Genomic DNA, 13,562 nt, shown 5'->3' with positions numbered 1-13,562 from the left:
TATCCTAAGTATAAAAAGAGTAGATGAGTGTACTTTTGTGTTCCTCTATGTGTGTATGTACATGTTTATGTGTGAGGAAGAGTAATTCTGGGGAGATCATTAATTTATTCCTCATCAGAAGAAGTTCATAATGTGCTTTATTCCACCTGAGATCTGCTGCTTTAGTGCTCACCTTCTTCCAGCCTGGATCATGATCCAGTAGTTTAGAAACACAACTGCTTAGCAGGCATCATATTTATATCTCAGCAGATTTTCCAAGTCCCAGGAAAACCCTGCTCCTATTTCTAATTTGAATACTCTAAGGGAACATAATGGGATGGCATATATTTAAGTCATATATTCCACCCCTGTGACCCTGGGAACAGTGCACTAAGAATGGTATAGGCAATTTGAGCTTCATGGCTGAAGTACTGGAGGTCAAATAATTATTCATATTTCTAAAATATAATAATGTTTTTTGAAGACAAACTAAGGGTCATTTATGATGTGCTTATTTATTTATTATTATTATTATTTTACTTTACAATATTGTATTGGTTTTGCCATACATCAACATGCATCCGCCACGGGTGTACACGTGTACACCATGGGGTCGCAAAGAGTCGACACGACTGAGCGACTTCACTTTCACTTTCTTACTTGCTGTGTGACCTGGGGATAATCCCTTCTATTCTCCAGCTCTCTGAAAAACAAAACTTAAATATCTGCTTTGTTTGAAAACTAAATTAAATGCTGCCTACTTGTTTCTTAGCACAGTTCCTGGTTCTTGGTAATAGGGAGAACAAGATGGCAGAGGAGTAGGTGGATGTGGAGTACTTCTCTCTCCACAGATACATCAGGAATATGACTTCAGACAGAGTGTATGCAGAACACCAGGTGAGAGCCGACAGGAGTACCTGACCAGTGGTAAATAACATGTAGAATCATGCAAAACTTGGTAGGATGAAGAAACTAGGAAGAAAAACAACAGTGTTAGTAGGACTGGATCTGCCCCCTGCAGGTGGGGGAACTGAAGCAGGGGTCTGATCCCCACATTGGGGCAACTGTCTGAGTCAGAGGAGAAACATTTAAGGCTGAGAGTGAAACAGCTGATCTGTGGCAGCCTAAATGGAGACAGTCCTTGTTGTAGCCATACATACCCTAGATGGGGACACAGGTCCCCTAGAAGGTGAAGAAGCTGGGAGCTGGAGTTTAGGAACTGGGGAAATATCCCAGGGCAAAGGCTGCTGTTGACTGTGGAGAAATGGATCGAGGGGATATGATGGAAGATATTGTGCTGGGAAATGACTGTGGAGGAAAGCCAAGCAGCCATGGAAGCAAGGCCATACTGCTGAGTCATGTGTAGAGGGTGAAGCCATCACCATAGCCTCTCTATCCCCACAGGCCAGCATCCACAGGTGAAAAATAGAGAGGCTGGCTCATTATACCCTGAGGCACTGAACTACAAGAGTAGGACCCCACCCAGAGTGCTTCTTTAAGTGCCTGACAGGCTGAACAACAGAGAAAGACCCAGGCAATGAAGGCCTCTAAGTGCCTGAATGGGCAGAGCTACAGAGAAAGACTGGCCAAAGAGGCCTTCTGATCGCCAGCTACCAGAGGCTTTAAAAAAGACTCTCATAGGGCCATAACTCCTGAATCAGAGACTGTCCATGTCCCTGCACACTTGGCACCACCACGGTCCCTGCAAGCCAAGCAGCTGTACCACGTTCATGCCCAAACTTCACCCCCTGCCCCGTAATTGTCAATTTTATTGGCACTATGAAATCTAATCACGTTTTTGAGCTTTTTTTTTTTTTTTCTCAGCCATATATTTTATTGTTATTACAATTCTCTGCCTCTACATTGGACATTTGCAATTCTGTGGAATTTTTTTTAACTTAATTTTTCATTTTTTAAAACTTATTATTATTTTTTCTACATGTATTCCTTTGCTTTTCATACTGCTCTTTTCCTCTTGCAGTTAATCTTTAATGTATATAAATCTTTCTTATCTACTTCTATTTAACTTTGCATATCTATTCTTTCTTTTCTTTCTTTCCTTTCCTCTCAGCGTATTTGTTAGTTTCTCTTTCATTGCTGTAGTCCCAACTTGGCACCTTGTTTTAGTTTTGTTTACCAGTTTGTGCTTTAGTTAGATTTGCTCTTAACTGGTAGCTATAACTTTTTATTTCCTTTGTTCACCACGTCAATCTACTGTACTTTAGTTGGACCATTTTGATTTTGCTTATGGGTGTATATTCTATTAATTTAATCATTATTTGCCTGATTTTGTAACTGCAATTTGCCTGGGATTGATCTTTGGTTTCTCACTTTTGGGTATTTGCTTTAATCTCACATAATACTCCATCCCAGGTATGGAGGAGACTGGTTGGCTGCCGTCTATGGGGTCACACAGAGTCAGACACGACAGAAGTGTCTTAGCAGCAGCAATGCCATAACAAAGCACTTGGGGAATCTTCATTCCTGACTGAAGATAAAGCCCTGAGACTTTGGAGTGGGAGCACTGACTCCAAGACCCTAGATTACCAAAGACCTAATGCTAGGAAGTATCAAATAATGAGAACTCACACTAAGGAAACCTCTAGAATACGAGACCCAGCATCACTAAGCCACCAGTAGCACCCTGTGCAGGACTCCTCATTTAAACAAAAAAAAACCAAAAACAAAACAAAAATACAAACCCAGCAATCAACAGACAGGATTATCACCTCATTCAGCCTTGCCCATCAGAGGAAAAACAAGCAAACAAAAAGAAAAGTCAGCACAAATCTCACCCTATACAAAGCTTACATAAACCACTGGAAGGTGGTTATTTAGAAGGGCAGAAACCAAAAGGAAGAACAAACTCAAACTTGAAGCCTGGGAAAAAGGAGACCTAAAATGCAATAAGTTAAAAAAAAAAAAAAGTAAAATGAAAAGACAGAGAAATACTACACAAATGAAGGAACAAATTAGACACAGAAGTTCAAATAAATGAAGAGTAAATAGGCAAACTACCTGAAAAAGAATTCAGAATAATTATACTAAAGATGATCAAAAACCTTGAAAACAGAATGGAGAAAATACAAGAATCAATTAACAAAGATGTAGAAGAATAAAAGAATAAATGTACAGACACAAGCAACATAACTACTGGTTAAAAATACTCTCGGAGGAATCAATAGCAGAATATCTGAAGCAGAAGAAGGAATCAGTGAGCTGGAAGGTAAAATGGTGACAATAATTTCCAAGGAGCAGAATAAAGTAAAAAGAATGGAAAGAACTTAGGATAATCTCAGAGACCTCTGGGACAATATCAAACACAGCAATATTGGAATTATAGGGGTCCAAGAAGAAGAAGAGAACAATAAAGGGTATGAAAACACTTTTGAAGATATTATAGTTGAAAAATTTCCCAGGATGGGAAAGGAAATAGTCAATCAATTCAAGAGACACAAAGAGTCCCATACAGGATAAACCCAGGAAAAACACACCAAGGTACATACTAATAAAACTACCAAAGACTAAACACAAAGAAAGAAAAGCTGCAAGGGAAAAGCAACAAGTAACATACAAAGGAAACCCCATATGTTTAACAGCTGATATTTCCACAGAAACTCTTCAGGCCAGAAGGGAATGTCAGGATATATTTAAAGTACTGAAAGGGAAAAAGCTACAACCAAGATTACTCTACCTAGCAAGGATCTCATTCAAAACTGATGGAGAAATCAAAAGCTTTTCAGACAAACACAAGTTAGGAGAATTCAGTACTAACTACCAAACCAGCTTTACAACACATGTTAAAGGAACTTAAATAGTCAAGAAATACAAGAGAACAAAAAGATCTACAAAATCAACACCAAATAATTAAGACAATGACAATAGGAATATATATATATATCAACAATTACTTTAAATGTAAATGGATTAAATGTTCCAACCAAAAGACACAGACTGGTTGAATGGATACAAAAACACGACCAACACATATGCTGTCTACAAGAAACCCACCACAGATCAAAAGACACATATAGACTGAAAGTGAGAGGGTGGAAAAATATATTCCATGCAAATGGGAGGCAAAAGAAAACTGGAGTAGCAATCCTCATATCAGACAAAATAGACTTTAAAATAAAGTTTACAAGAGATAAGACAGGATATTATATAATGATAAAGTGACTAACGCAAGAGAAAGACATAACAATTATAAATATCTATGCACCCAACACAGAAGCACCTCAATACATAAGACAAACACTAACAGAGATAAAAAGGAGTAATTGACAGTAACACAAAAATGGCAGGTGACTTTAACAGCTCACTCACACCAATGGATAGATCATCAAAACAGAAAATTAAAAAAAAAAAAAAAACTAAAATTAAAAAACACAAACACATGGAGATTAGACAATATGTTTCTAAATAACCAATATGTTACTAAAGTAATCAAAAGAGAAATCAAAAAATTTATAGAAACAAATGACAATAAAAACACTACAACTCAAAACCTATGCAGTAAAACAGTTCTAAGAGGGGAGTTTATTGAAATACAATCCTACCTCAAGAAACAAGAAAAACATTGAATAGACAATCTAATTTTACAGCTAAAACAACTGGAAAAAGAACAACAAAAACCCAAAATTAGTAGAAGGAAAGTAATCATAAAGATCAGAGCAAAAATAAATGAAAAAGAAATAAAAGAAACATTAGTAAAGCTTACTAAAACTATAATTTGGTTCTTTGAGAAGATAAACAAAATTGACAAATATTTAGCGAGACTCATCAAGAAAAAAAAAAAAGGAGAGAACAATCAATTCAAGAAAATTGGAAATGAAAAAGGGGAGGTTACAATAGACAATGCAGAAATAAAAATGATTATAAAAGACTATTATGAACAACTATATGGGAATAAAATGGATAACCTGGAAGAAATAGACAAATTCTTAGAAAAGTTCAATCTTCCAAGACTGAACTAGGAATAAATAGAAATTATGAGCAACCCAATTACAAACACTGAAATTGAAGTTGTGATAAAAAAAATAAAAAAAACTCCCAAAAAACAAAAGCCCAGGATCAGATGGCTTCACGGGAGGATTCTATCAAACATTTAGAGAAGAGCTACTACCTATCCTTCTAAAACTCTTTCAAAAAATTGCAGAGGAAGGAACACTTCCAAACTCATTTTACGAGGTCACCATCACCCTGATATCAAACCTGAAATAAAAAAAATATTTTGATACCAAAATAAAAAAAAGAAAGCTACAGGCCAATATCACTGATAAACATAGATGCAAAATCCTCAACAAAATTTTTGCAAACAGAATTCAGCAACACATCAAAACATTCATACACCATGATTAAGTTGGGATGCAAGAATTCTTCAATATACTCAAATCAATCAATGTGATACCCCATATTAACAAATTGAAAGATAAAAACCATATGATAATCTCAATAGATCCAGAAAAAGCCTTTGACAAAATTCAGCACCCATTTATGATTAAAACTCTTCACAAAATGGTCAGAGAAGGAACCTATCTCAAAATAGTAAATAAGCTGAAATTACTGAAATAAGCCTTTCAGCAAACAGTATTCTCTAGTGAAAAGCTGAATGCATTGCACCTAAGATCAGGAACAAGATAAAGTTGTCCACTTTCCCTGCTATTATTCTTCATAGTTCTGGAAGTCATAGCTGCAGCAATCAGAGAATAAAGATTAACAAAAGGAATCCATATAAGAAAAGAAGAAGTAAAGCTCTCATGGTTTGCAGATATTATGATACTGAACATTGTAAACCCTAAAGGTAGTATTAGGAAATTACTAGAGCTAATCAGTGAATTTAGCAAAGTTGCAGGATACAAAATCAATACACAGAAATCACCTGTATTTCTATATGTATATATATATATATAAAAACAATGAAAAATCAGAAAGACAAATTAAAGAATCAATCCCATTCACCATTGCAACAAAAATAATTAAATATCTAGGAATAAACTTGCCTAATGTAATAAAAGAACTATACATTCTAAATTATAAGATACTGATGAAAGAAATCCAAGACGTCATAAACAGATGAAGAGATATTCCACATTCCTTGGTAGGAAGAATCAATATTGTGAAAATGACTACTACCAAATGCAATCTACAGATGCAATGTGATACCTATCAAATTACCAAAGACATTTTTCACAGAACTAGAACAAAAAATTTTCACAATTCATATGGGAACACAAAAGACCCTGGATAGCAAAAGCAGTCTTGAGAAAGAAGAACAAAGCTGGAGGAATCAACCTTCCTGACTTCAGATTATATTAAAAAGCTACAGTCATCAAGACAGTATGGTACTGGCACAAAAACAGAATATAGACTAATGGAAAATGATATAAAATAATAATAATAATAATAAAGTGGGGAAAAGAACTAAACAGACATTTCTCCAAAGACATACAGATGGCTACCAAACACATGAAAAGATGCTCAACATCACTCATTACTTGTGAAATACAAATCAAAAGTACAATGAAATATCACCACAGACCAGTCAGAATGGCCATCATCAGAAAGTCTGCAAACAATAAATGCTGGATAGGGTGTGGAGAAAAGGGAATGCTCTTGCACTGTTGATGGGAATGTAATTTGATATAGCCACTATGGAAGATGGTATGGAGATTCCTTAAAAAACTAGGAATAAAACCGCCATATGATCCAGCCATCCCACTCCTAGGCATATACCCTGAGGAAACCAAACTTGAAAAAGACACAAGTATTCCATTGTTTATCGCAGCACTATTTACAATAGCTAGAACATGGAAGCAATCTAGATGTCCATCAACAGACGAATGGATAAAGAAGTTGTGGTATATATACAGATTGGAATATTACTCAGCCATTAAATGGAATGCATTTGAATCAGTTCTAATGAGTTGAATGAACTTAGAGCCTATTATACAGAATGAAGTAAGTCAGAAAGAGAAAGATAAATGTAATATTCTAACACATGTATACAGAATCTAGAAAAATGGTACAGAAGAATGTATTTACAGGAAAGCAATGGAGAAACAGACATAGAGAATAGACTTACAGACATGGACAGAAGGGAGGAGAGGGTGAGATGTATGGAAAGAGTAACATGGAAGCTTATATTACCATATGTGAAATAGATAGCCAGTGGGGATTTGATGAATGACTCAGGAAACTCAAACAGGGTCTCTGTATCAATCTAGAAGGTTGGGATGAGGAGGGAGATTCCAAAGGGAGGGGATATATGTATACCTTTGGCTGATCCATGTTGAGTTTGACAGGAAACAACAAAATTCTGTAAAGCAATTATCTTTCAATTAAAAACAAACAAACAAAAAAGAAGTAACTGGATATTCAGATATTCCTACTTCTCCATGTAGTAAGTTAACCGCTGCCATTATCACCCAGTAAAATCTAGAGATTTATTCCTTAAAAATGCTCAAACACTCTCCAAATTAGGCAATTACCTGCACATTTGAGGGAGGCTTTACCAAACTGAAAAACAGGCATGAAAGCAGAAATTTAAGGAATGTTAACATCATTAACCTTCTTCCTCCTCTTAGAGACTGTTGAACATACAGAAGAGAATTTACCAAGGCTGGAGAAGAAGTCAGAGGAAAATCTGGGAAAGTCTTTGGAATAAAAAGAAAAACAAGAAAGAATATGGAAATAAAAGCAATCATTAAAGAACCACTAGAAAAAAAAAATAAATAAAAGCAATCATTAGCAAGATGGATTCACTATGATTAGTGCTTAAATGGTATTAATAACGTACCTCAAGAATATTGATCTCACCTAATTTATGTTGAAAATCATATAGGTATGAATTAGGGATGGAGAACAGGAAGAGAAAGAGGGATATTTGTGTGTATTTGTGTGTGTGTGTGTGTGTTTGTTTCAGTGAGCATCTGTACAGTGATGATGAGCAGGTGACAGTGATACCTATTGTCAAATTCCATAGGGATCCACATTAGAAAACTCTTAGAGTAACTGAAATTTGAGATGAAGAGACACTGCAGAAGCTATGTAAGTGAGAAGAAAGGCCAAAAATTTCAAGGAGATGGATTCTCTGGGTTCTTGAAGACCAGATGAAAATGATGAGTGAGAATTGCTTATGCTTCATTCATGGATTCATTGTTTGGAGATTGGTGAAAATAGCTTTGAAAAGTATAACCCAGAAGACCAGCAGTGGAAACTGTAAGAAAATGCTGAATTCAATTTGGGGCACATTGAGCTGGAAGGACATAAGTAGAAATAAGAGAGAATTGTCTCAAAGGCCATTATGTTATAAGACCAGGTATAAGTAAACATCAGTCAACAATTCTTAAACACAGGTTTTTGCTACTGAGGGAACATATGACAGTGTCTGGAGAACATTTTCATTTTCACAATTGGTGATGGGGAGACACTAATGGGTTGCAGAAAGGGATGATTTGCATCCTGTAATACACAGGATCATCCTGCCAAAATTATCTAGACCAAAATGTCAGTAGAGCCAGATTTCATTCGAGCCAAGTTGAGAAATCCTGATATTATGAATACAGTTGGGGAGAAGTGCCAACATTTCTCAATCTCTTATTACATTTTGTGTGACATAACTCATTTAACCCTCAAAATGGTCCTACGAGATAGCTCACTTGCAAGTCTCATTTTATAAATATACATATATCTGTCTACCTATATATATGCAAGGATCAGACAGATTATATCATTGTCTATAGTCTCACAATTAAGAAGTTTAACTTCAAGAATTAAACTTTAGGGGCACACTAATAGTCTCATAACCATTTTGCTGCACTTCTTTACAGAGATGAAATCCATAAGCAAGAAAATGCTAAAGCTATGATGTACTAATGCAATCCTAGAGATGCTAGGAAAGTGCTAACCATGGCAAGTAGTCATGACCCAGATGTTCCTTTTAAGAACTGGGCATAAGTTCCAGGAGATGATGAAGAAGTGAATATTAGCTCACACACCCATCTTCTTTGGGGACTAAGAATTCTTATTGTGAAACTGTAAATTGAGTAGAACATTGTGTCCCAAAAGATCAATGACACAGGGTGGAAACACAGACTCATTAATTTCCACCCTCAGTGGGCTCATTTAACTCGAAAGGAAATCTCAAGGGAGAGAATAATTTTCTGTTTTTCTACTCAACTTTCCCAGAAGACAAGGAATGGGATAGATTCCCATTTGCATCACCTGATTGTTTTGGAGATCCTATGAGGTTGCTTTCCTCTTTGCAAATGAATAAGACCTTCTGGGAAAAATTCTCAGATTTATGGGCCTGTTCTGTAGCATGTCAAAGACTGAGGACCACAGCAATGGATACTGACTCATTCATTGTCAGAAACTTTGAACCTCATGGAATGTAGGGCAGAAGGAGCCTTAAGGTTCAGTGGCAGTGAGCCATCGAGGAAAAAGCAGGTGAATGTTGAATTGCCTTTGTCTCAATTCCCCTCAAACCTCAAACTATATAAATGAAGGTTTTGGGGAACACTGCCTGTTTATTGCTGTTTTCAGCCCTTATCTTGAACAGAGCCTGGAGAGAGGCAGGAACGTTGTGCAGAGACACTGAGAGTCTACCTGCATTTGTTCAGCACAGAGACAAACAAAAGGAGTTAAGGGCAGAAAGAAGAAAATGAGAAATCTGCAGTAATAATCATAAGTCTTGTATTTTGAATGCTTTGCTGTAGACAACCCTGGGGTTATAAACCAAGAGATCCAGCTCTCACTCTGGAGACAAAGAGGGAAGTTCCATTAAGCTCCCTTGTTAATCTCACTTTCTGCCCCTGTTCCTCTAGACCACGACTGTGGAGTAAATGACTATGGAAAATACCTCCTCTGTGAGTGAGTTTATCCTTATGGGATTGACAGACCAACCTAAACTCCAGCTACCCCTGTTTTCTCTGTTTCTGCTGAACTACCTGGTCACTGTGGTGGGCAATTTATTCTTGATGATTCTAATTTGTCTAAATTCACACCTGCACACACCCATGTACTTTTATCTCTTCAATCTGTCCTTCATTGATCTCTGTTACTCATCTGTCTTTACTCCCAAAATGCTAATTAGCTTTATTTCCAACAGGAATGTCATCTCCTTTACAGGATGTATGTCTCAGCTGTTTTTCTTCTGCTTTTTTGTCAACTCTGAGTGCTATGTGTTGACAGCGATGGCCTATGATCGCTATGTGGCCATCTGTAAGCCCTTGCTGTATACAGTGGCCATGTCCCCTCAGGTGTGTTCTCAGCTGATGTCTGGTTCATATGTGATGGGTTTTGCTGGGGCCATAGTCCACACAGGATCTATGATGAGGCTGATATTTTGTGATTCCAATATAATTAACCACTACCTGTGTGACATCTTCCCACTGCTCCAGCTCTCCTGCAGCAGCACATATGCCAATGAGATTGTGGTTTCTGCTGTTGTGGGAACAGTTGTCATATTATCTAGCCTCATTATCTTTATTTCTTATGCTTTGATTCTTTTCAATATCCTTCATATACCATCATCTAAAGGTTGGTCCAAAGCCTTGAGCACCTGTGGTTCCCACATTACAACAGTTAGTCTATTCTATGGATTTGGGCTGCTCACTCATGTCAAGCTACCATCTTCTGGGTTTGTGGATCAGGGAAAGTTTTTCACAGTGTTTTCCACCAATGTGGTACCCATGCTGAACCCTCTCATTTATAGCCTCAGGAACAAGGATGTCAAAATTGCTGTGAAGAAAATCCTGAAGAGAATTACAAACTGAACCAAGTCATTTATATTTCTTTGCCTTTTTTCTTTTCTCTGCTCGACTTTATCCTGTTTCTCCCATTCTTTTTTCATATCATTTGTCTTTCTAATGTATTCTTGACAGAACTTTATCTCTAATGGGTCTGAGGTCTTTTCTTCTCTTGCCACATAATGTAACTCTGTGAACCTATTCTTTGCCTGAAGAATCATCCTCAGCCCTAAGTGATCCAATACCACTTGCAGACAAGGGACCAATAACCTTTCCCATCTAATGATAAAACTCTTATTTTCCTTATGCGTCATTCTCATCCAAGGTAAGCTATGGGTGTCTGTTCAGTCTAACCAATTCTTTTCTTTCTTGCTTTCCTTACATGGAGCCCTTTGCTATTTCAATAGTATCTTTACTTACCATTGCATTCAAACAGAAATGTAATGACAAAAATGTGGACATGGTAAAGTTGTAAAAATTTCCCCAAAATTTCAGGATTCTTTTAGTAATATCTCCTGTTTTATATTTTATATGCAACATAGGTAAAGAAATTGAATAGTTTGTTGAACCAGCCATAGTTCTTTCTTTTATTCTTGAAGATACTTGAATAAGCTACAGTATTCTACTCACCTCTCTGAATCCAGACCAATAACATATACCTCTTTTTATTGTATTGGTCAGTTGATATGTTGTCATAAATATAATTGAAATTGTCATCAACTTGTCCATTTATCTGTGGGTTGTAACTGTGATTAAATTTACACAGTGATATTTTTGGCTACAGAATATGTTATCAAGTGTTTGGTCAGAATTTGCTGTCTCACTGTGCAAGGAGGCCTCCCCTTTGCAAAGGAAGATGTATTTCCCACTTTCCAAAGCAAAGCAAAAATATCTGGCAGAAACCTTGTTCTATTGTGATGTATTCTATTAATTTGTAAATTTCACTCATTCCTTTTGTCTGTTAGATGAAAAATTAAATCTGTAGTTAATGTGTGTCAGAATTTTATAAATGGTCTTAAAATACAAGTCTCATATTTTTTCTTTTTTTTTGGGGGGGGGGGGAGGCTGAGTAAATAGTTGTCTTACTTGCTCAGAATCACACAGCTAAAAATGCAGAGACCAGTCTTTAACCCACTGTTCACCTCATGAAAGCATGGAAAGAAAGAAAATCTGTGAAGGGACAGAGAGAACATCTGGAGAGTTGTTTCTGAAAGAGCTTCAAAATGGGAATTTTCCATTATGAATGTATCTCAAAAAAACTAAAAATAGAAATACAATATATCCCAGCAGTTCCACTCCTGGGTATATATTTGAAAAATATGTGTATGATATTTCAAAAAGATCTCTGTACTTCAATGTTTATAGCAGCATTATCTATCATTGCCAAGATATGGGAGCAATTGATAAATGTTCAACAGATGAATAGATAAGATGTGGTGAATATATACAATGGAGTATTACTCATCCATCAAAAGCATGAAAATTTCCCATTTACAGCAAAGTGGATGGACTTGGAGGGTATTATGCTAAGTGGAGTAAGTCAGGGAAAAAAGGACAAAGATGATATCACTTATATGTGAAGTCAGAAAACTGTAAAAAAATTAGTGAATATAGCAAAAGAAACACAGACTTACTGATTTAGAGAACAAATTTATGTTTACCTGTGGGGAAAAGGAAGTGGGAAGAGGATAAAGGGATAGGTGATTAAGAGGTATAAATTATTATGCATAAAATAAGCTATAAGGATATATTGTACAACAGAGAAGATATAGCTAAGATATTTATAATAACTAAATGGAAAATAACCTCTAAGAATTGTGAATCACTATATTGTACAATTGTAACTCATATAATATTGTACATCAACTACAATAAAATAAATTTAAAAAAGGGGTTTTGGGTAATTGATATTTCATTCGTACAACCAATGGAAAAATTACATTCCAGAAACAAGTACACATTTACATTAGGATTTTTAAGATTTATTTGGAAATGTTATCTAGTAGATAAAATCATCACAATACAGCTTTAAATATAAGAATATTTTCAGTTTTAGATAATTTATGTTAATATGATAAAGGTTGAAAATACCTATTTTTCTTACTTTATCATCAAACATAACAGGCATGCTAGAATGCTCACTGAACATTCATTTATGGTTTAATAAATAATTTAAAATTTAAATTAATATCTACAAAGGTCATGAAATGTTTCCAACATAGTTTATTCAGTACTTACAGCTATATTTTCCCCCATGTGCATTTGTTCTCAAAATCTAGCTAAGTGACATGAGATAGATAAGTTTTAAAATAGCTTATTTAGTAATTTTCTGGTGGAGTTTTTAGGATTTTCTATGTAGAGGATCGTGTCATCTGCAAATAGTGAGAGTTTTACTTCTTCTTTTCCAATTTGGATTCCTTTTATTTCTTTTTCTGCTCTGATTGCTGTGGCCAAAACTTCCAGAACTATGTTGAATAGTAGTGGTGAAAGTGGACACCCTTGTCTTGTTCATGACTTTAGGGGAAATGCTTTCAATTTTTCACCATTGAGGATAATGGTTTCTGTAGGCTTGACATATATAGCTTTTATTATGTTGACGTATGTTCCTTCTATTCCTGCTTTCTGGAGAGTTTTTTTCATAAATGGATGTTGAATTTTGTCAAAGGTTTTCTCTGCATCTTTTGAGATAATCATATGGCTTTTATTTTTCAATTTGTTAATGTGATGTATTACATTGATTGATTTGTGGATATTGAAGAATCCTTGCATCCCTAGGATAAAGCCCACTTGGTCATGATGTACGATCTTTTTAATGTGTTGTTGGATTCTGAT

The 13,562-nt window shown here is 35.8% G+C and overlaps 1 protein-coding gene across 1 annotated transcript; it reads left to right on the top strand.

Moving 5' to 3' along the window:
* Positions 9,825–10,757, top strand: OR8AR1 (olfactory receptor family 8 subfamily AR member 1). Its single transcript, NM_001390308.1, has one exon. The coding sequence runs from the start codon at positions 9,825–9,827 to the stop codon at positions 10,755–10,757; it is 933 nt and encodes a 310-aa protein (NP_001377237.1).
* The last annotated feature ends 2,805 nt before the right edge of the window (positions 10,758–13,562 follow it).

The sequence above is a fragment of the Bos taurus genome, chromosome 9, assembly GCF_002263795.3.
Source record: "Bos taurus isolate L1 Dominette 01449 registration number 42190680 breed Hereford chromosome 9, ARS-UCD2.0, whole genome shotgun sequence".
Classification (NCBI taxonomy): domain Eukaryota; kingdom Metazoa; phylum Chordata; class Mammalia; order Artiodactyla; family Bovidae; genus Bos; species Bos taurus.
The sequence above is the reverse complement of the archived record's forward strand: the minus strand, read 5'-3'. Positions and strand labels throughout refer to the sequence as shown.